At 39.4% G+C, this 24171-nt stretch overlaps 1 protein-coding gene across 2 annotated transcripts in view; it reads left to right on the top strand.

Moving 5' to 3' along the window:
• The window catches only part of fam117bb (family with sequence similarity 117 member Bb), a 113289-nt gene that overhangs the window by 8274 nt on the left and 80844 nt on the right, over nt 1–24171 (top strand). For both annotated transcript variants that reach the window (XM_088606705.1, XM_088606706.1), the window contains exon 2: nt 14241–14395. In XM_088606705.1, coding sequence (XP_088462831.1) covers nt 14241–14395 — 155 coding nt within the window. The remainder of the gene's footprint in view (nt 1–14240; nt 14396–24171) is intronic.

Below are 24171 nucleotides of genomic sequence, written 5' to 3'. Positions count from 1 at the left end.
GCCTTCCCACAAGAGGCCAGATTACATCTTCCTGTACGGTGCTGAGAATTTATCCCCCCATGTTTTCCATTTTTTCCCTTTCGTGTGGGTATGAAGGATACCTATTTTTAAGCCCAATAATTTGTCCGTTTTCTAACAGTTTCATACAATTCATGGTTGCAGGGGGGCCAGAGCCTATCCTGGCCAGCAATGGAGACAAGGCAGGATACACTCTGGATAGGACACCTGTCCATCACAGGGCAGACAGACAAACACAGACACGCATACACTCACGCCAGGGCCAGTTTCCCCAGAATGCAACTAACATACCAATATGTCCAGAGCACCTGGAAGAAACCCACGCGAAACATGGGCGGCACATCCAAATGCCACACCGATAGCACCCAGGGTCCGAAAGTGACCCCAGGTCCCCGTCTTGCGAGACAGCAATGCTGACCACTGCACTGCCCCTTACAAACCAGACAAATGGTTCATCCATCAAGGTAGCTCTGAAGTAGCTGAGGATGAGTCTGGAGCCTGCAAATGTGAATCTCCACTTTGCTGCGCGCTAGTATTGGTCCAGCATTAATTAATTAAAGACTTTTTAGGGTATTCTGAGGTGCTCTGAGAATTTGGTACATCCATCCTTTGGCTGAGACGGGAAACCGAGGTCCTGACTCTCTGTGGTCATTAAAAATCCCAGGAAAAGAGTAGGGGTGGAACCCCTGCATCCTGGCCTAATTTCCCCCTGGCCTTTACCAATCATGGCCTCCTAATAAACCCCATCTCTGAACTGGCTTCATCACTCTGTTCTCCTCTCCACTGATAGCTGGTGTGTGGTGAGTGTACTGGTGCACTATGGTTGCCATCGCATCATCCAGGTGGGGGCTGCACATTGGCGGTGGTGGAGGGGAGTCCCCATTACCTGTAAAGCGCTTTGAGTGGAGTGTCCAGAAAAGCGCTGTATATGTGTAAGCCATTATTATTAATTACTATTACTCTGGGTAGCATGCTGGCAGGGACTGAGGCTGCCTGTTTTTTTTACCCCCATGGAGCATTACATTTGTGAGAGCAAAGAAGAAAAATTTTTGTTTTGTTCCCACAGTGCAAGTTCTCTCCAGAAAGTTTCTTTCCAGATTTCTGACTTTTCCACTTCTGTTTGAGCTGATGTAATATTTGGAACTTGTCTGTACTTATTATATCAGTTCTAATGCAGTAATAGCTATGAATTAGAAGCACTCGTCTGTGTAAAATGGATAGTGGAGCTGTATTAAACTATTACTGCACTGAAGCCATGTTTTTGCCGTCTTATTACACCCAAATAGTGCCTTCCCACACTGGTGTTTTCTGTTCCTTAATTGTGTTTTCTTAGAAGTCTTGCTTTTCAAACATGTCAATCTCAATAAATACAGTTTAAGCATACTGTATAAATGCAATTAATTTGTAATTTGCTTACTTTGATTGAAAACGTACACTGTATCTAGGGTGATCATATTTTCAAGACCACTTGGAGACGGAATGGATTTTAAGTTTTCCCTTTAAATCAAAGAAACAAATTCGGAATTTGCCAAGATTATTACTGGTGTCTAATTGCAGTGCTTGACAGACTGCTACTCTGAGTAAAGTAGCACATCAGCTTCTGTGATTTGTATAGATTGCAAATGAGCAAATTGTATTAACCATCTAGAGATCGATGGAGATTTTGATTCATATTTCTTTGCGGTCGCAACCAGAACAAACATTATTCTTTAGAAATATCTCTTCTCTCATTTTTTTTCCTGACCGAAAGCTCAGATATAAGTTCTCACAAAGCCCGTTACTTGCTCTGGTCTCTGGGACAGATGCGACATCCTTTTTTGTGTTTCTGTGTTCGATTAGACTTGCTGTGCTCCAGCGAGCTGGGCTTGGGCGGTGTGGTCTTGGAGCTGATCCACTCTTTCCCATTATCCCAGTAAAGTGTATGATGGTACTACATGTGACATATTTGTGGTATCTGTTCAATTAAATCATTGATAAAAAAATAACAGCACACAAAGAAATAAATATTAGTGTTTGATAATTACCCTTTAAAGCTTTAACATTTTACTGAAACAACAAGAAGCTGTGTAAACACAAGAACAAGTGTTTAAGAAGCTGGTTGCTATGTTTTAGTACATTTCATTTTTTTTTTAGAACCAAGACTATCTATACAAACTGCATCCCACTCAGTGGGGTTTTGTTTGTCTGGTGGGGTTACAGACTGTACCCTTTTATAACTATATGGATAAAGCTGGGTAGACTGGAGCAAGTGGGGTGAAGTACCTGACTCAAGGCTCTAGCATGAGCGTCAGTAGCAGAGATTTGAACTCGCAACCTGCCAGTTATGAGTCCAACAGCTTGCCCACTACGCTAAAGCCCCCAGCCTCCAGTTCATCTAGATCAATAATTAAAATGAAAGAAGAGAAGAGCCTGACTGGTTGATCATTCATATACAGTAGTTTAAACTTCTTTTAATTGACACGGGACTAGGAATCAGTAGATTTATGGTTCATTAAATTACTATTACTATACAAATTTACTATACAAATGTCATTTCGTAAACGACATGTATTCTTCATAACTGGTTTTTGCTCATCTTTTTTTTTCCCCCATGCAGAGTAAAATAGTGTTTAAAAGATAGTAGAACATGGAGCAATAATTTTAATTTTGGCTATAAAAGTTTAATGTTTACTGCTGCTTTGATGAAAATAGGAAATAGTACATGTACAAGCCTGTTCTTTCCATGATGTTCAAATTAAAGGCCAGGGGGATGGTCTTGGATTATTCAGGGTCTGTGGAGATTGAAGAAGACAAGGCAAATGGTCAGTATGGAACAAGACGCAGTAATTGCTCTACTGTACTAAAACCCCACTCCCTCTGTGTCAAGTTTCAGGTTCTTGTTTCCAAGAGTTCATTTCTTTTGACAAGTCCAGATGATAAGTGTTTGCTTGTTAGATGGCCTAGTGCTCTTGGTATTACAACACCTATCCCTGACCCATTTTCCCTTTAAAAATGTTTGGACAAGATGGATTACTAACCCCACAGCTGTTTGCAGTTGAGCTAGTCACTAGATAGGAGCTGTGTCTGATTGCCTTTGAAAGCTGTCACATTATTCCTGTCAGATGTGAAATATCATTACAAGTTTTACAATGTTATCTTGTTTGCCAAAGAACAGTCTTTATACAGACTGAAAATGCTGACTAAAACCAAAATCAGCTCAAAACTAAGAATAACTTAGCTTAAAAAAAATAGTTGTTTTTTCCATGAATGCTCTGTTGGCAAAGAGGTCTTAGCCTTAAATTGTAATCCTTAAATTATTAAGATTTTCAGAAAATGTTTGCAAACAAAGCACCAGAAAAGATCAGGTCAACATGAGTTTCATTCCTTGTAAATTCACAATCCAAGGCCCATCATTTAAACAAGCTACACATGTAGAGGCAATGGGAGAATTATAGTTTCCCCAAAGAAAGGGCCATTGATACTGATTGCACCTCAGGTTGAAATGCATTTTTTAGGGGTGACGTGCAAAACCCAAGAAATGAGAAACGGCAGCTGGGGTTTTAATCTTAATTGGCACTATCTGGGCTCTTATTTTTTCTTTCAAACTTTAACAAACCTAAATAATTCGTTGTAGTTTTTTCTAGCCGTTTAGACAATGAGGCATCTATTCCACTTTTCTAGATCAGATGTCACGTCTGGTAAACCAGCAGGCTTTTGACTTCAGGCTGAAGCTGAAAAGAGAAATTTGAAATCACAAGTTCATTTTTAAAGATGGGTTGTATAAACTTTTATTTTTATTTTTTTTTAACGCAGGACCTACCAATACTTCTGTGTGGCTGTGATACTGAGAAAAGTCTAAGATACAGTAGTTTGATGAAACAATGATAAGCTGCTGGTTAAATTGAGAAACAACCAAGCTGAAATGTGAGGAGGCAATTAAAATGTGTTGGTTAACTCCCTCTTTCCACAGATGGCTGTCCTCACAGCATCGTCTTGTGGTTGTTATTGTACATAGATTAAAAAGCTTAAGTATGCATTCTTGGGAAATTACACGTGGTAATGGAACTACTTAGTGATATTTCCTTCAGAGCTGATGCACTACAATGTCTGAGCCAGCACGAGCAAACTGTGTCATTCTCCTCCCTGTCTTCAGATAAAACGATTGGCACTGTTTCCTAATGTGTCCGAGTCCCTTTTCTTAGCCAGACCTTCAGCTCTACGAATAAGACTCATGTTGAGTTTAGGTCCTAATGTCTTATTTATTAAGTAAAAAAAAATCTTTGCAGTGCTCATGCGTAGCATCATAGGGATGTCATCCTCTCTGAAATCTGCATGGAGTTGAATTCGCCTCAGACATGAGGCCCTGCCTTTTGGCATAGGGAAATTCACTGCTATCTGAGGCACCTGCTGTATGGTTTGGAGCTGGGAAGTTCCTCCCCGAACACGAGTTAATCTTGCCAGGGGCAGAACTGTGCATGCCATTCTTCGTTAATAATAGTAATATATTAATATAAATACACTGCTACATTTTAGTTCTGTATTTTTTAGATGTTCTCAAGCGCGTATCGCAAGACATTAGCAACATCTGGAGAGAACTTGGTTCATCGGTTGGTTGAGTAATCAGTAGAGGTGAAGAGACAGCACCAAAAAATCTCCAAAAAATATTGCTACAATAAGATTTTACTTTACATAACAATGTGAGCAACGCAACAGAATTCAGATTCTTTAAAACTCAATGACCATACTCTATGGTAGGTTTAATGTTTATTCATGAGGCTTTTGATAAGATTGCAGAGAATCATTGGAGGTGAAAACATGAAAATACAACCGACAGCTGTGATTGTGATAACCTGGAAGGGGGAACTGATGATCTAATGGGCCAACTGCTAAGAAGAGGTAGTGTGAAAACGAAAAAGTCGGGGTGTACCTAGAGCTGGGCGATAAATCGATAACGATAATTATCGTGATAGAATTTTCCTCGATATAATTTTAACAAAAGTTTGATAAATGTTCGATATATATGTTTATGCTTTGCGCATGATATGCGCACAAAATACTGCGCGAGTGCGCGTGCGTGTTGCAGACCGGGCAGCTAACAGATTTGTTGAATGTTTCTGCTGTTTGGCAAGTGTTTGTTGTGTTCTTAAAATAAAGAGTTGTTTAATTTACCGATTAACTGTCTGGTTTCTTCAACTTTCACTCAGGAGAAAAAAATCTGCCTTTAAACGTGAAAGAAATAATGATTTGACATTTATCGTGATAATTATCGCTATCGACTGATATGAAAATTTTTCTCGTGAGAATGTTTTTGGCCATATCGCCCAGCCCTAGGTGTACCCTGCCTCATGCCCACAGTGTGCTGGGATAGGCTTCGGCTAATCCGAGACCATGAGCTGGAATAAGTGGTTAGAGGAAGGATGGATGGATTTGATACTGGTGGATTGTTTTCTGCTCTTTGCTTATTCCACCCACCACCTCCACACACAGGAAAAATGTATAGCGATAAAATAGCATGAGTTTCATGAGTGCCTTTGTCTCCGTTATTGTTTCATTGTTCGGGGGGGAGAGGTGAGGCGGAGAAAGGGTTAAACGTTTCAATCCGTGGAGTGGGAAAGAAGCTCTCCTCATGCTGTGAGCACTCCAGTCTTCTTCTTTGCACAAGACAGTGAGTAATACCAAGAGCAGGGCGCATTGTTTTACACGCATCTGTAAAACCGAAGAAGGCCAGACAGATTAAAAGAAATACTTGAGTGCAGCACAGTCGGCCAGAAAGGAAGAGTAGAGTAGGCTTGGATTTTATGGAAAGGGTGGAAATTAATGTTAACAGATGAGACCTTTTCAGTACGGTTCTCTCGCATGTGCATGAGGTAAATTAGAGGAAGGTTTTTTTTAATACTTTTTTTTATCTGACAAAATGAAGACTTGAAGGCCGTCTTAACAGGCAGGAGTGGAAGACTGTCCTGGCCTGTGAGCATCTTGCCTGTCCCCGATTGCCTGAGCTTTTATGGATTAAGGTTAATAGAAGGGGGGGCAGTTTTGCCTTATCTTTGTAGTTGGATGAATTTCTCACACAACTGAGAAATAAATGCAACCAGCTATTTTCAGCTATGGTACTGCAGGTCACTATTTGCCTCTCCCTTTTTCTTGTGTTAGTGTAACAAAACAGTATACGTGATGACCAAATACTGAGAACCGATAGTGTTCTTTAACATTTTCAGTAAAGGTCAGATATAGGCCAGCGTTTTGTTTTTTTTCCATAGGCTTTTATCAAATGGAAAATTCACAAATTTAGTACCTGTTCTCCAAAAGACTGTATTATCGTGTTCATAAATACAATTTTAATACCAGAAGGTAAAACTAAATGCAAAATAAAAAAAAAATGCTGATTTTAGAAACTCTTGCTTATTAACTGATATTTGCTGAATGAAACCTAATGTTTTGTGATTACTAGGGAAATTGTTCTCTCTAAATTACTCTCTGGCATTACTATGTATTTTCAGCATCAATAACCTGTTTGCCATAGCTGTGACTAGTGCTATGATTACTGCTGCCTCTGTTATTATTGCTGCAGTGGAGGTCTGTGGTATTAATTTTAATGACTCCAACCGTTTGCCACGATGTGCACGTTTAATTAGGTCATCGAATAAAACAACTGTCATTTCCTCCTGTCTCTGAACAGCCCAACATGTGAAGACATCTTTTTGTGAGAGAATGAGCAACTTTTGCACTCTCATTGCAGTTGCATGTCATTCAGTGTCTGTTTCACATAGTCTTTCTCAGGCTGGGCTAGTGCATCATGTACTTTTCCATCTCAGTGGCTTTGCTCAAATGGAGGAAAGACCATTGGAGTGTTTTTGTAAAAAGGTGGTGATATCTGTACATCTTCAGCAGCTGGATATCAAGATTTTAGACTGCTCTTTTTCAAGAGCAAATTAGTACCGGTTTATTTAACTACTGTTAGAAAAAGTTGGCATGAAGATCATGACATTAATTACAGGAAATCTCGATTTGTAGATATTCGTGTACAGTGATACTTTAATGTGATATAAAATTACTTTGATGGCTTCTCTTACCTAAGATAGGCATCTGATCTCTAAAGACCCAATTGCCAAGTGTTGTTTGTGGTTTTGTAAGTAAAATTTTATAAGAACGTTTTGCGGTTCAAGTAAAAGTGAAAAGTTAACTAAAAGAACCTTTAAAAACTTAGGCCTAGTTGGGCACTAGCTTTATAAAAATATATCCAAATTAATTTGTGTGCTATAGTATTTTATTTGGAGGAGGGTAATTGATTACTGTAATTTTCAAAATGATTATATTATTCATTACCATTAACAGAAAACAGTTAGTTTATATAGTGAATTATATTTGTAGTCCTGAATATTATGGGGATTTTTACAGTCGGTTGTTTTTTTAGAATTCTGTGGTAATTTGTAAATATTTATTGTACAATTTTTTTTAAAATGAAAATTGCTGGTTGGGTGTTACATCCATATAGTCTTAAGATCTAACACCATGCCCTAAATTACCCACACACTTAGAATATATATATATATCCATAATATCTGTTAATGTCATTTTTAAATTTTACAGTGAATTACTGAAGCAATGTAGCATAGAATGGTTTTGATATTATCACATTGTGTGTAAAACCAGTATAGCAAGTGATCAATTGTAGTCATTGTAACCGGATAGAAGGAATTACTGGAGCCTAAGTGTTAGTATCTCAGACACAAGGTAAATTCTGTAAAAATAAATGGCAGTGTTATTTGACTACAGTTTTGCAGTTGCCCTTGTCTAATTTTAGATTTTTTTTTTAAATCTGTGACAAACAAGGTATATAACTACATAGAGCAGTCTTTGGGATTCTCTTTATAACCCGTATAACACTGTTCTAGTTTATAGCCCTCACACATTGTGGTTAAGAAGGCAAGCATGATATGCAGCATCACTGCGGTCAGGCTTACTGTGCTGGGGTTTTTGAAAACCACTTTGTATTGTTGCCCAAAAGTGAACAAAATAAGTTGTGTTTATTCTTTAATTATTCCATTATTAAACCTTTGTTGTGACTCTCTAATCGTTTAGAAGTCTGCCAGGAACAGAACTGCCCAGCATCTGAACATCAGAACAAACAAATGATTGGCCCATCAGCCCAGTGGGCTCATCTGTTTCTGTTACTCTGCAGTCCTCTGACTGGTACTGGGAACATCCCCCTAGTGCCAAATCCCTCTGGAAAGGAAAGGGATGCCCAATTCGTTTATGCGCTGTCTCAGTGTCGCAGATTCAAGCCAGGTCATATCGCTGATCAACTCTTGACCAGGTATCCCTAAGAGTGACTCGCTAACTGGCCACTTCTGGGGGGGAAAAAGAATTGTGTAAAAGGTACCGTTGAGTCAGCCAGTGCTCTCTTGGCCCTGTGACACGGTGGCCATGTGGCCTGCGGTGCGATCCTTTCCCTGCGGAGTATTGGTGTGGAGTCCAAATGGCCACTGTCACCTTTCCTCCGGTCAGCGCTGAGCTCCTGGTACAAGCCTGTGGTGCCAGTGATGTCTTAAGACAATCTGACTACACTTCCTCCTCCTGCCATTAGCCAAGACGTAAAACACAGCATGCAGCTGGCGATGATAAAATCGTGTGAGCATTACAAACAAAAATGGCCAGTGAAATCTAACCTGCAATTCTTCAACCAGGTAGAAAGTTACTGAAGAGCACATGCAATGCAGAGAGGTGGCCCAGTCCTGAGGCAGCCTAGCCTACAGCCTAGGCCAGAGAGGCAGTAATACGAAGGACCCAACCACTGTGCTCCAACCTGCAATTCAGTAAAACGGCACGCTAACCTCGGCACATTGCAGCACAGAGCAATGTTTTTTTTTCCCCCATCACCCAAGTTACAGAACTGGTTCGAAAGGCTGCAGTGATGGTCCGAGTTTTCCTTTTTGAAGCGCCCGTAGCAGAGCTTGAGGCAGGCCTGCGTGTGCACGGGAGGCCTTTTTTTGGAAGTGGCGGGGTGGAATGTGCCTTGTAGCCCATGGTCTGAACAGCGTCTGCGTGCAGCCAAGGCCAACGGTGACGGTTAGGAAGGGGAACTGGGTGAGGCAGGCTTCCTGCTGTGACAGCGCCATGCTCGCTTCACAATGAAGGAAACCCAAATTAAAGACTCTCAACTCAAGGGGAGGCTCATCTGCTTTGTTTGCCAGCCCTAAATAATGGGGACTTGAGTCTTTTGATATTCAGACAACAGAACATCATTTGATGGGACCCTGACTATTGTAACCGAAGTAGCATCAGCTGGTAAGAGGGGCTGTGGGAAAATGAGGACATGTGCTGATTAAAAACAAAAGGAGGCTCGGTAATATATGCTGTTGCCTACAAAAGCACCCTTTTTAGAACAGTGCTGAGGAAGAGGATTCAAACAACACCGAGCTTCTCAAAACTCTTTTTTTCTTTCTCCATCCTGTCTTTGATATTTCTGGTTGCGTTCCTTGCCACGCTGGTACAAATTCACAGCACTGCTCCCGTGGGTTAAGTTTTCTAGACAAAATGACAACTGAGAGAGCTCCCAGATGTGTGCTGGTCCCGATGAAAGACACTTTCACTCCGTCAGACGTTAACTTCCCATCTGAACAAACGCTCCTCTTTTTTTTTTCCTCTGCTTTTATGAAGAGGTGGAGAATGTCGTGGTCCTGGTGCGCAGTTGGATGTGTACGGATCCTGTTCGTGGCTGGCAATAAATAGACCAGCTGCAGCTTCGGAAAAGGGTCTTGAAGAAGGAAGAATGGGAACAAATTGTACTTCCAGTAACGAACAAAATGCAGAGGTTTTGTGGAAACCTCTTGAAAAGGCCACAGATGCACAAAGTCACTTGTTGATTTTGTGGCCTAAGGTGAACTGAACATTTTGGCCAGTCAGTCCAAGGTTCTAGCTCCAGTGTTGTACATAAGGCTGTGCCCTTTAAGTTACAAGAAGAAAGTTTCTCATAACTGATGCTATCATTTGAGTTTTGCATCTGTACTCTATACTCTTTACTGACTTCATAACATCCTGTTATGATCAATTAAAGGTGTACGGGTTATTCCTCCCTGTATCCTTAAAGACGATGTTATTTGATTACCTTTTTTTAGTAATTTTTTGTGTTCATGTCATTTTGTCAAGAATCCTCAGGTTATCACACCAGCTCCTTACCCGAATACATCTATTTCCTAACGAGGTCATTCATTTTAGGGTCATGGGCAAGCAGAGGGCTCAAGGCAGGGTACACCCTGGACAGGACGCCAGTCCATTCCAAGAGCCAGTTTTTTCCAAAAGCCAACTAACTTACCAGCATGTCTTTGGGCTGTGGGAGTAAACTGGAGCACCTGGAGGACACCCATGCAAATGTGGGGAGAACATACGAGCTCCACACAGATAGTACCTCAGCTCTGCAATTGAAACCCAGGGCCCCCGAGCTGCAAGACAGCAACGCCAGCCACTGTGCTGCACTCCTACTATAGTATATACATAACAGAATAATCGTATTGGGGAAAAAATGAAACATTACTGTGTTGCTTTGACAAAGTACAATGTGATTAGCTGCCTGACAGTCATATTGTGCCAGACCAGCACAAGTTCTATATATGTACAGGGATATGAAATGGATTTGAGATTTGTGATGAAGACGAAAGCTCCAGGAAGTACAATTACACGCAACAAGCTTCTGGAAGTCAAAGGTTTTGTTATATCTATCAGACTACAGGATTGTGGCCCAACATCATCCAATGCCAAGTGTAAGACTCTTCTAGTTTTCAAGTCTTTTATTTACTATGCAAAACCAAAGTCAAATTCCTCTTGAAACGTCCTTGAATGATTGACAATGATCCTGCCCAGATTTTGCAAATAACCACGCTATAAATAAAAGTGTTAACATTTCTGCAAGAGCTGTAAAATGCACATTAGTCTCAATGGGCGCGTAGCTGCTCAGAAATCTTTGCTGAGGAACAAAGGAAACTTACTGTAATAGGTTGACAGAAGGAAACAGCGGGATGATTAAACCTGGAAAAATGGTCTCATTGTAGACAAGTTTTAACTATTTCCTTTTAAATCTTTTGCAATGTGCCTTTTAAGAAACTGCTGATTTATTACCAGTGCACAGCAGCCACATGGAAGCAAAAAGTGGATCATTACAGATGTAGGGTTGTATCTCACGTAAGGGTGGCAGGGACTGGCGTGACATCAAAGGTAGCCCGAGTGTGAACAGGTGCAGGTAGATTCTGGTCATCTGTGCCATTTTCACAAAACCGCGTTTTGTGAAACCGCGGGGGTTCACGTTTCAACACGTGAACCCCCAGGTATACAGCCGACGTGGTGCAAGTCTGCCTGGAACACTGAAAGATATCACGGCCTTCACAAAGCCCTGCTGTGAACGTCACGTAAATGAGGTTACGTGAATGATAAAGTACACCAACAACTAAACAGCTGGGGATGATTGTGTTAAGTGTTATAGGATCAAAATGTTCTGCACAATACATTCATTTTCTTTGCATTTTTTTCTGCAGTAATGATTTGAATTAAGTGCATGCTTGCTTCACATAGTTTTGTTATACACCCACTTTGTCCTCTGTTAATACAATTATTTCCAGTACTGTATGCACAAATTACTTAAGGGTATTTAAATTCTGAAAACTACTCATTGTTCTGCAAACTGCATGTTAGTTTGAAAAAAGTGAATCATAAAGTGTGTACAGTTGCTTTCCAATAAAATACTTTTTCATGCTGCAGTAATTCATGAACTTAATTTTTACAGCTCTTAGACTGGCTGTTTTAGTACAGTACAACAAATGTATGTAAACGTAATTCCAAGGTGATGGCTAATCGTTTGCAGGCAGATATGCCATATTTGAAAATACTTAGTCTTTAAAATGGTAAAGGAACATTTTGCATAGCAACCAGTGCTTTTTTCATAGGTCACATTGCCAATTAACACATCAGACATAGTAAACACTTTAACAGACGTTAAAGTGCAAATCATATTCCTGTTATACAAGTCTTGCTTGACGTTAAATTTATTTATTTACTCGGTTGAAGAAAGAATATGATTTATCATTACTGGCAGCACTACCGATCACGTTAAGTTCAGATGTTTCCTTTGTGAGTTGTGCTCTTTAAGTCCACCACATTACTTCCAATGTGTTACGTGGGCTTGAATATCATTGCTGAAGCCTCAAGTGTAAATGCTTGTATGTATGTATTTGGCATTATGTTCTAAAAAAGAGTAAAGAGTACCAATAGCGATTAAAATACCAAACACCAGCTGTTTTTGCTGTACATCGGATAGGTGGGTGTCCAATTAACACATGATAATTCAAGAATGACATCACTCCTTAATTCCCTAACCAAATAATTAAGAGGCTGACATTTCTGCTCAGCAAAGACAAACAAGCCAATGGAAAAATGTGTTCACCCCATCTGCGATGTCGCAAAGGAAGACTGTCATGAAGCAGCACTGGTTAGTGTCTGTCAGGAGTGAGAGAAGTCCCTACCGAAGCGTTTTTCTGTTAGGGCAGTGAAATCCGGGGGCAGACAGAGAGAGAATGTCAGGTGGTGTTTTTTTTTGTCTGAAGAAACAGTGCCTAGAGGGTAAAACCGATAGAGTGAAAATGACAGCCTATGGGGATTGGTGTCAGCTGAGGAGGGGGAAGATGATGGGGAGTGGGAAAGAAGGCGTTGTGCCTGTGAATCTCGTTTGGAAAGTAGGTCAGGTCGATTGGGTTGCTTTGGAAAGCCAGTTTTAAATGCATCACCAAGGCCCTTTAAGCTCATGGCTTCACTGGTGAAATTATTTTGGAGAGATGGGTCGATAAGGTGACGTCTTGCCAGAAAGTACAACGCCACACGGATGATAAACTCTTGCAGTTTGTCCTTATTTCTTACCTTTTGTATGCTTGGCCACCGGAATGTAAGGAATACAGTGGAACACTATTGCTCCTACACTGAGCCAGCTGGGCTCCTGTTTTTCTTGGCAGCGTATCTGTGTTTTCCACGATGAAACTGAGGGGAATTCTCACCAACACGGTACTTGTCTAAAAACCGGTTTTGGGTTTCTTTTGGTTTTTGGGTTGATGAAACTGTGTATGGACTTCATTCACTCAGTTTAATGTTTGTTGGACTAACAAACATAAACGTTACGGAACCACAGGTCAAAGTGTTCATTCTGTCCTAATAAGAAAGGCAAATCTTTGTTGTGTGGCATTAGTAAGAGGCTGGTCGATTTACTGGGTGAGAAGATTTTGTGAGCCCTAATCTGTGTATGCTCAAAACATAAATACTTACAAACCTCTTAATTCATCTCAATATTTCCACTTTGCTTTCTGACTATAAGTAATCTAACACTAATACGTATATCCAACATAGATGCCTTATTGGTTAACAGTGAACATCCTATCTCCCATGATGATGAAGTTCTATGTTTCATGGATATATTGGCTTGATAATCATGCACTCTCCTATGCGTATTCAGTGTGTAGTTTTGAAGTAGGAGTTTTCCTTTTAAATTAAATGTGAGCGCAGAGGAGTAGTACTGTTTTGTGTCGGACTGGTGCTGGCTCACTGAAAGTGATAGTCGCTTGGTCAAGCGAACCTGCAGTACAGTATCCAGAAGCACACCTCCTTAATCTCTGTGGGATGTGCATCTTTATATGGGTTTACTGGGGAGTAGATAGAGATGGATATCTCTGGCAGATAGTGGCCTAAACAAATGACATACAATTTTTCCTTTCCTAATATCTTCTTGTACCTTATATTTTTAATCTCCCATTGGGTTAAGTTACTTGGATAATGAATAACGACAACCTTGAGTGACGAGAGGTTCTGCTTGTGCGTGTTGGCTTGCTTGTCGAGGGGTAATGTCACCACAGAGGAGCAAGACATGCTGAAAGTTGTTGGGCCACACGGAGAGTTGGAAACGATATGCGTCAAGCAGTTGTTTGTGGGAAAGGGCTGTCAGTCCCTTCCTGCAGGTGTTTGGAGCCCTTATTAAGTGCAAGGTGTTTAATGTGCATAACAGATCAGAAGGAACACTCACAGTATTTAATACATGTGCATAATTCTTCAGGATGAAAGGGGTCCTCTGCCCACACAGACAGCCACACAATGGTCACCCTGAACCTTCAAGAGCCTCCTAGTCTACACGGAGTCTTGTAGGCAGAAAGCGTCATCGCATGAAATGCTGCGTAATTACTAGATCCTTTTTATCCCTCTTGCTCTCTCAACAGAAAGACCACGGCAGCCTTCGGCCAGTCCCTCCAGTAACAACAACATCCGCCGGACTTCCTCTCTGGACACCCTCACAGCCCCCTACCTCTCGGGACACTGGCCTAGGGACAGCCACGGCCAGTGCGCACCCTGCATGAGGGACAAAGCCACACAGGTACGCTCGGGTTTCGTTCTCCGTGGGGAGACTGCAGTCTGCAGTCTGCTGCTTGTGCAGAACCGTTTTTTCAACTGGAAGAGTTTCATTTGCAGCCTGCTGCCCTTAGGAAAAAAAAAACTGGACTATTTAAAAACATCCGAAAGCTATGTTCTATACTTAAATTTTCTAGTTTGACCAATATGTCCTTTGCAAAGAAAAAATATGCAGGGCTCAAATGTTTCTTTTAAAGGCTTACCTAAAAATGGCATAGTTTTGTGACAGAATGCCGCATTTGTTACACAATTAAGGAAGGACACAGAGTAGTGACTCAGGGACTAAACAACTCTGCTGAAATGCATCTTGATATGAAAGTTTTTGTTAAGAATTGTTGGAAACTGCATTTTATTAACTATCATTACCATAGATTTTTTTTTTTAAATCAATAAAAGAAAGTAATATATTTGCTTTGAAATTTTTACATTCTCGCTTCTAAAAAGGAGACCTTGTCATTTGTTTTGGCCTCTGCAGTGGGGCAGAAACTTCATAAAGAACATCTTGTCTTGGGTGTTGCATCAGAGTTTATAATCATTCATCCTTAATTTTGTTTAACATAGATCAAAGCAGTTTTGTCACTGTCATTTATTAAATAAAACTTATAATTTAGTAAATACTGCCTTAGTGTCACCTGAAAAACCTTTAGAGATCATGAATAAACTAACTCGGGTTCTGACAATGATATCTCTCCATTTTCATTGTAAACCTTATTTGATATTTTGAGATTTGAGTTTAATAATCTGGATAAGAATGTTTAATACAGATGATGTTCTTTTAAGGAATCTTCCTGGGTTTTCCTTTTTACCCATATGAGTGGGTTTAAATTGGGGCAGGCTGGATGATGTCTTGAAATGGTGTCATTAGCAAATCCACGTCCCACTCTTTTCCGGTGTATGTACGGAGAGGTGCTAAACCACAGATTTTCTCTGTTTAAATACTGGTCTCCGCTACATTAGAGAAACTGTGGGCTGACAGGTGTAGTCAAAGACAGCCACTGGCTGATCATGCAGATCATGAAACATTGAAAAATGAAACTAGTGCAGATCACACCCCATTAAAGAAATGTAACAGATCCAGTATTATTTTTACATAGCTTATAGAATTGAAAGCACTCTGAAACAGGGCTTAAAACTCCTGTGCCTGTTTTGAAATGATTTTGAAAGCAGTTTACTTGCCATAATGAAGCATAAAACTAGGAATGAGATTAAATATGTTTACGTTGTCATGGTTATTGTGCTATGATGTCGTTGTGCTGTGGTTCAACCCTATAAACTTTCTTATTTCACATTCCCAACAGCCACAACTGTTCCTATTCTGCACACACCTGAGACTTGTTCAAAACCTTGCTGTTCACCTGTAGTCAAGTCCTCCATCTAAAGTATGTTCTGGGTAGCTGAAGTCTTTTGGAGAGAAATTTCAGTGTTTTGTTATAAGCAGCTAGAAATTAGTCTGCAGTCTGTTACATATAGACTATGGAGTGGTAATGTATAGCTTCAGTGTTAAGTTAAATCTTTTTAGGATGCTCAAAGCTTCATCTTCATGTGTCCAACTAATATCCATTGTATAATTAACAATATTATGCATTATTATTATATTGTATTACAGTATTATTGCATTGAAGTGCAGTTTTCAAGCAGCACGGGTTTATGCATCTTTTTAGCAACAAGGTTTAGTGGAATAAACTGCTATCGTTTATCGTTCAAGTGCCTGATGTACAGTAACTCCATAAACCCAAACGGTACCAAAAGAAAGCATTTGCAGGGGTTCCACAAACCTCTGCTACACTTATCTAGAAACCAAACAGTGAGGGAGACTCCTACGTTTGATGAAAGAGATGATGAAACAGCCATTTTCTGGATAGGGAGGTTGTTAGAATGAGCTCGATCAGCCCAGCAGTTCACATTCTTTCCGAAAGCTTATTTTGTTTCCTTTATGAAATGCTGCTTTGAGCCTGGGTCTTCTGGAATAAGGCAGTTTTCCCTTAGTGGTCTACCACATTGTTTGTTTTCATTTTCCTAAGCTGTTGCTCTGGTAGCATTAGCAATCTTGGCTCCCTGACATCCGTTTTTAAGTTGTGTTGCTATCTTCCATACTGTTCTACTCCATTTCTGCCTGGATTTATTGCTTCATGCTTGAGAAATCGGTCTAGGGGGAGACTGAGCTTTGATGTTGGGCTTCCCAGGTACTACTGTTCTTGCACTGAGCACAGAGTATAGGGCTGGAGTTTGACAGATATTCACAGATTAATAAAATAAACACAACATGCTGATTTTATTTCATTTCAGTCATTGTATTAGACAATCAAACAAATTTGATGTTCTTTTCTTCACCACTGTTTTTTTTAACTCCTCCCTCTTACACTCCCACACTTTAATAGAGAGTATGCAGAACTGTCAAACCTGTCCATGAATTTATCCATTATTTATTATTCCTGCAAACCCACTGTAAAGTGACTGGGTTTTCAGCAGCACAGGGATGACTTGCTTGGTAAGAATTGCTTGGTTGTTAAGGAGTACATATTAAGGTAGGAACTACTTTTTTTTTTACCCTTCCATGTAAAATGCATATTAAGTCTACTAAGGCTCATAGAAGAGGTATAAAAATAGAAATCAAACCTGTAGAAGTGGTTGGTTTGTCTGTTGATGCACAGTATAAGCATTTTTTCTACTTTTACAAAATGATGGAAAAATGACCATTATCCTACATTGCAATATACACTAGGGTATATAGGGTACACTAGGCCTATAATATGAAGTAGATATTTGGGCTAAATGGGATCTCCCAGTGAGTTAACCTTGCATGGATTTTTACATTGTTAATGATGCCATTGAGCATGTTGTGGGTGTTTTCATGTGCTTTTTAAATGTTTTCCGTTGTTCTGCATCTGGTTCTACAGACCGGGTATTGCGCAAGACCGCTGAAACAGTTGAGCGACATGGGAAGAGGCTCAGGAATAACAAATCAGTGCACACGCAGTGCTTCACAATAGACTGTTGCCCTGACATGCTGCTCTGTGCTCCAGCATGCTGCCTGCTGATACTGCGCCGGCAGTAGCCATTTATCTGACTTGTTCAGGATAATCTGTAAAGGTACGGTTTTTGCAAACGCTCATTGGGCCTCCTCCCCGAGCCCCTTCTGAAAATTGAACAGTGGGTTTAAATGTTGAAGAAGTTAGCCTTGCAGCTCGGAGCACTGAGGCCCCTTTGTTCCAACTGTCCATGCAGGCACAGACAATGAACTCGGCCCACTTGATATGGAAAGATGCCTTTCGTAATAATCGGATGTTGTGTGCTCGAGTGAATCTGTGGATCTCTACCAGACAATTCTGATATTGCCCACATATGGTCATATGGGGCACTGTGTTAAGAGAACAACCATTTATAGGTCAATCCTAAAACTGGGGCTGTCTGCGCTCATGAAACTATTAATTCTTAGAATATGGACAAATACAGTCACCACCCATTCAGGGTTTATTTTTAGAACTCCCAATTAGTATTAGTTTTTTATTAGAATAGTTATTCCTGTGCCAGAGCAACTTTTTTCTTTTCTCCCTGGGTTTTTCACAGTAATTGTATTATATATTTGTACAGATATGTCCCCTACATAGAATGCTAGTACTGAAACAGATGCCTTTTCAGTTAACAAGAATGGGTTTATGCCTGGGTCATGTCATCAGCCTACGTTGACTGAGATTCTTCAGTCAGCGGTGCACAATTGACTTTGTACAGGATGTCTTGGATGGCAGGACTGGAGTTAATGGACTTGGGCACACTCTCAGCTCCCAGTAAAACAGTGACTCATGCAGTGTATCGGGTGCCTGCAGGCACACGTGGATGCCAGAGAGAGCCACACCTCATTTCCAGTGTACTCTTAACTGCTTGCCCTGTGTATTACTGCAGAGCTTGTAGGGTGTCAGAAGGTGATTGGGCTCAAGGGGAGTGCAGCTCTTCTTTCTTCTCCCAGTGTGGCTACAGTGATTGTCGCTGTGAATAGAGATGTAAACACACAGTTGTAGATTCAAAATAGGATGGGCACGCAGTCATAAAATCATCATTCTGAAATTTAGAGAGATGCAAAGTATGCAGAGTCGTGCCATAGACCATAACCAACCCAAGTTGGTGTGAGCTGCTTTTGGCTTCAGTGGAAATGATCAGTTGTCTCTGTGGATGAAACAGCCAAAATGAATAACACACTCTGTCTCTGAAGTGGATCTTAGGTTTATTCTCAAATAAGTAAGTTTGGAAACAGAATTGGAAGAATAATGTGTATTGTTCTTTTCTTGAGTACATAACCAAATTCTTACATACTTCTTCACCCATCCTAAAAATGGGATGCAAGACACTAATGGGTTCATAAACTCCATCCTTGTGTAGAGTTTTTGCCGTAGAATTTGTTTTTTTTCCTGGTCTGTTTGAGGGGTCCTTTCTTTTCTCCAGTTTTATAATAATAATAATAATAATAATAATAATAATAATAATAATAATAATAATAATAAACTTTATTTTATATAATGCCTTTAAAGATGGCTTCTTAAAGCGCTTTACAGGATGACAGCAACAATAAATAAGTAGAACACAACAATAAATAAATAAGAAGAATACACAAGATAAGACACAATTACAAGATATAGAGGAGACTGTGGATGGTGATGCTAAGAAAAGAATGGGGTGAAGAATGGAACCAGTTAAGTAAAGGCTTTTCTGAAGAAGGTTTTGAGTCTGGATTTGAAGGAGTTTAGAGAAGGTGACTCTCTGATATCCTTGGGGAGAGAGTTCCAGAGCTTGGGGGCATAGCAGGAGAAGGCTCTGTCACCCATACAATGTAGACGGGCTTGGGGGACAGTAAGGAGGGCAGAATTTGAAGAGCGAAGGTTGCGAGGTGGGGAGTAGGGCGATAATAGTTCAGACATGTACTGAGGTGCCAAGCCATGCAGCGCCTTATTGGTGAAATTATAGGTTATAGGTTTATAGGTTTTCTTTGGCTTGTAGTGTTATGGAGCACTGAGAACATCCCTTGATTGAGAATGGTAGGCAGTGTGATTCTGCATCCCTTCCAATAGCGGCAAGCCACACTGATAAGAGAGGAGAACAGCTTTAGCAAGGTCAACAAAACATTTCAGCTGCGCAGCTGGGCCACAGTGGAAAGATGAAAAGAGCAAAATTGTGTACAAATTTCTAGAATTAGAATCCAATTAAAGTCTTAATGACGCTGATACGATCCTCCCCTTGTGACTTAGGCAGTTGCTTGCCTGATCCCAGGATACTAATTTTATCGATTAAAAAAAAAAAAGGTTTACTAGGTTCTGTTTCTTTTTAATGTATTTTTTTAATTGTAGTTTCATTTGTTTTAGTCCTATCCATTCGCTTTCTAGCACATTTTCATTCAGGTGGACTGGTAATCATGGCTCTGTTGCAAAAGCAGGACAAGAGATTTAAAGTGCTTAATTCCGTCCTTAACATAGAGAAGACTTTTCACAGGGAGACCAAAGATTATTGGAACTTGGAACTTGGAACTTGGAACACTGCGTGTAGAATTTGGAAGACATTTATAGGACTCCCCAGGGCTCTTAGCCAAAACAATTGACTAGATCTGTCTGACATCAGTTGCCATGGAGCTACACACTCATGGTGACCAAACAACTAACAAAATATCCCATTATGGGTGTTGCTGTGCCAGTTTCTTTTGAAAGACACAAAAATCCCCACTGAACTCGCAGTAAATTCAAAAAGCACAAAGTGGGTATCCGACTGCCGCGAACTTTAAAAATGAACTCTTTGACTGTTTTGGAAATGGTTGAATAAAAAATCAGAAAGGGTCATTCTGAAGATCTGTCGATAAAAGTGTTACATTTCATATTTCACCATCGTGGTCTTGCTTATATTGCTATTGATTTTGTTATAATAGTAAGAATAAGCCCTTGATATATGCTACAAATACATGTATCAGATAACAGAAATCAAATAAGTGGTTACATGGTTAATTCCGTTTGTCATCGATTGGCTCAAGTCTATATTTTGGTTCTGCATTAATCAAGACTTTACATTCCACTGAAGTATAAGAGAATTGTACTAGAACAAAATGTGAATGGCAAGATTTTTTTTTTTGCCTTATTTGTCTTATGAGACATTATTATTATGCAGGGCTGTAATGTTTATCCTTTCCAAACACACTACATGCTTTTACAAATAGGACACTGATTTTATTCTCTCCCTTTTATATTTCTGTTTGTGGTAGTCATGAGAGCATAGTAAAAAATTAATGCTAACCTCCAGTAGGGTAGCATTAATATTTTGTTCAGCATTTCAGATATACAAGAAGAAACAGGAAGACTCCTCCCAAAGAATTTCATCTGTAGAAACCTCTCAGCTTTACAGTATGCAGCTCATAATAAAATATTAAATCTTGAGCTCATTATCTGCATGACTCTGAAATACAAAATAAAAAAAATAATAATAATGGGACAGAAATCAAACAATATGTAGATCATATTTATGTAGCTGTACATTATTACAGCTTTAAAGCTGAAAGCATTCCAGTAAGTACAAAGTGTACTGCTTTTTTGGAAAAAGCTTTAGCACTACGCAGGACAGACTAACTGCAATTATGCAGAGATGAACTGTGGAATACAAGCTCAGCTGTACCTTCAATGCACTTCTTTTTATACCTGTTACTATTTCTGAAGTCTGAAACTGAAATCGGCCCAGCCACACAAAGTAATTGTAATTATTTTTTTCAAAAAAACAGAAAAGGGCGGCACGCCCAAGGTTATTTAACTGCTATCTAATGGATAGTAACTTTTTTTTAAACTTTCAGTAAAAGTTAAAAGATCATATTCGAAACATTGACAGATTTTAATAAAATTGAGTTGAGAGTGTATCTAAAATTCTATTTTTAGTTAATAAATCCGAACTCTAAACTGCAGAATCTAGATCCTGCATATTTGTAATCTATAGGAAATGGTATAGCAATCTTCAATACTCATTTCTGTTTGGCCAAATGTATATAAATACAAAAACGGATTGATAGAGAAAATTATTATTATAGAGTTACTTTTAGTATTTGTTATGGGTCAGAACAGTAATTTTCATCTTTTGAAAGATTTGGAGCTGCTACTTCAGGGTGATACTGCAAATCATTATGATTTTTTTTTTAATGAAGTTTGAGTGCTTTGAATTTTTACTATTTCTTGGTATGACAGATTGTAATGTCATTGCTTGCATTTTCTTTTGTGGACTTTATTAAAATATTAATATCATTGTAGAGTGATATTTTCTTAGTGTAATCCGTTAAATGAACTTATATGTTATGTGGTAAGTTCACTAAACTTTGTCACATTTAAGTGACAAATGAAAAAAATATTAACTTATTCTTACTATCTACAGAACAATTTGTAGATTGATCTGTTGATATGCAAATACACCTTTTTAATGTAGCCATAACTTACACCAAAGCACTTAACATTCACATCAACGACCTTGATCTCCTTCCACCGACAGAAGTATACCGGTGCATATATACTGTAAATATACTGGTGCATGAAAGAAATGCAACTCTCAGGTCTCATATAATGAAATCACAATTTAAATATTCTAAACATAAATAACAACCAAAATCACAGAAATATATTAACAAGAAATCCAGATTGAAGAATATGTCTTTAGTGGGGGGAACTATCACTTCCCGAGACAATAACATTACAAAGTTAGTATTGTACATGATGTTGGCAGTGTTGAGATATAGACCCGATCTGCCTCTAGATGGACTAGAGTGGGGTGTTTGCTGCTTTTACATCCTTTGGCAGCCAGTGACGGCGAGTTGCAGTTGTCTCCCGTTGATGCCGTTGGTAAGAGGGTCCCACTGTTGGACTCCAGCCATAAACAAAGCTGATCAGGACAGGACTTCATCAGTGCTCCCATGCCGTTGTAATCGTAGCACTCTGTGATCTCGCATTGTCCTGCTGGAAGAGAACTTGACAATCCTGGATCCACTTGCAGAAATATCACTGAGCAATAACATTGCCCCCAGTCTGCACCAAAACATGCTTGCTTTAAAAGAAATGTCTCTATTCTTCACCACATGTCCGTTACCTTACTGGTTAATACAAAACACTAACTTTCAAGCAACGGTCAGGGTAATGCTCACCTTTTGGGAGGTTTTTTTGTGCTGTAGCCCCTGGAAAAAAATGTAAACGAAAGGATCAGATTTCTGACCCGGCTGTCTGGTTTCTCTGGAGTATTTCTAAAATATAGCGAAACCAGTCTTCATTACTCAAGCAGGGCATGGTTGTGTCTTTCAGTTTTCTTGCATCAATTAAAACTGCCTTTTCAAATAGCTCTTTGTAGTGACTTTTAGATAAGTTTAAACGACCAAAATTAGTTAACTTAAATATCAGGTACTGGGTATTCCCATTGTTATATAACTTTGGCCTAGTATTTTATTATCTCACGAAACAGTACAACTGAAAACAATCCACAGACCTATCAGCTTACTCTTTAATATGTAGGTAACAATAGGTACGTTCCTAAACAAGCTCATGTATAATTTAGACTGGTGTGTTTTCATTGTGTACCAGTATGTAGTAGACGGCAATGTGCAAGAGTTGGTAGGCCTCTGCATTCGGAACTGGAAGGTTGTGGATTCACATTCAAGATTGTTTCAGTAAACTCTCAGGATGTTTAAATGAGTACAGATGTGCTTTGTTTCAGATGAACAAGGCAGACATAATAATGAATAATAATGTGTTCTTAAATAAATAGAGCAAACAACAATTATACTGCATAAATGTCCTGCAAAAATAGTGATGTGTCATGTGTAACAGACTTTTTCTTCTGCTAAATGGAAGGCATGCAAAGTAGCTATATGTAAATGCTAAATTTATCCAGAACAAAATTATCCTTACACTTTTGGTAGTAAAGGAACCAGTAAAGGTTTTATTATATGCGGAAAAGAAAAAAGACCATGTTTAAGCTGTGGCGCCTTCCTTGTCTCTTTTATTTTAATAATAAAGAAATAAACCTCAACCTGTTCATTCGTAGCCTGCACATGCTGACTCGGCTATCTGCTTGTATTCTCGGTAGTATATCCAGTGCACAATGGGAAGCTTTCACCTGTATGAATGCAGTGCTCTCATGATTTCAGGTACTGTATAAATCTAAACAAGACTGCTTTTGTAAAATGTTACCATGCTTTTGAGTAGTTCATTTTAAATGCAGAGGAGCTAATACTATGAAGCATTAGAAATGCAACAAATGCTCTTGGTTTAAATCTGTTGTAGTGCCCCACAGACACCTGAATTATCCCAAGCTATTGTTCGTTTCTCCAGTAAGAACAGTATATATGCCAAATCTACTTCTGTAGTGGTAGTGTAGTACCAGTACTGGTAATACCAGTTTTGCACAGCATATGTAAAATGAATATTGGCCACAAAAATGAACATTTGTAGTAAGGGATAGCTTTTCCATTCTAATTAACTGAATGGTCAAGATTTTTTTTAAGTATCTAACGAAGTATGCATTTAATTGACATAATTGTTTTCTAACAATTTATTTTTGGTGTCTTCGGAAAAACACACTCAATACATTTGAGGTGAATTTAGTTGGATTTGATATAAAGCTTGATCTCTTACAATTACAGCTCAGGGATTTGGTCCAGAGATGATCCAATGCAGTTCGCTGGTCCTGTTCAACATATTAGTAAAGATTCAGATTAAATTACAGAACAGGAGCAAATAGATCAGTAGT

The sequence above is a fragment of the Lepisosteus platostomus genome, chromosome 14, assembly GCF_059453375.1.
Source record: "Lepisosteus platostomus isolate fLepPlt1 chromosome 14, fLepPlt1.hap1, whole genome shotgun sequence".
NCBI lineage: Eukaryota > Metazoa > Chordata > Actinopteri > Semionotiformes > Lepisosteidae > Lepisosteus > Lepisosteus platostomus.
The sequence above is the reverse complement of the archived record's forward strand: the minus strand, read 5'-3'. Positions and strand labels throughout refer to the sequence as shown.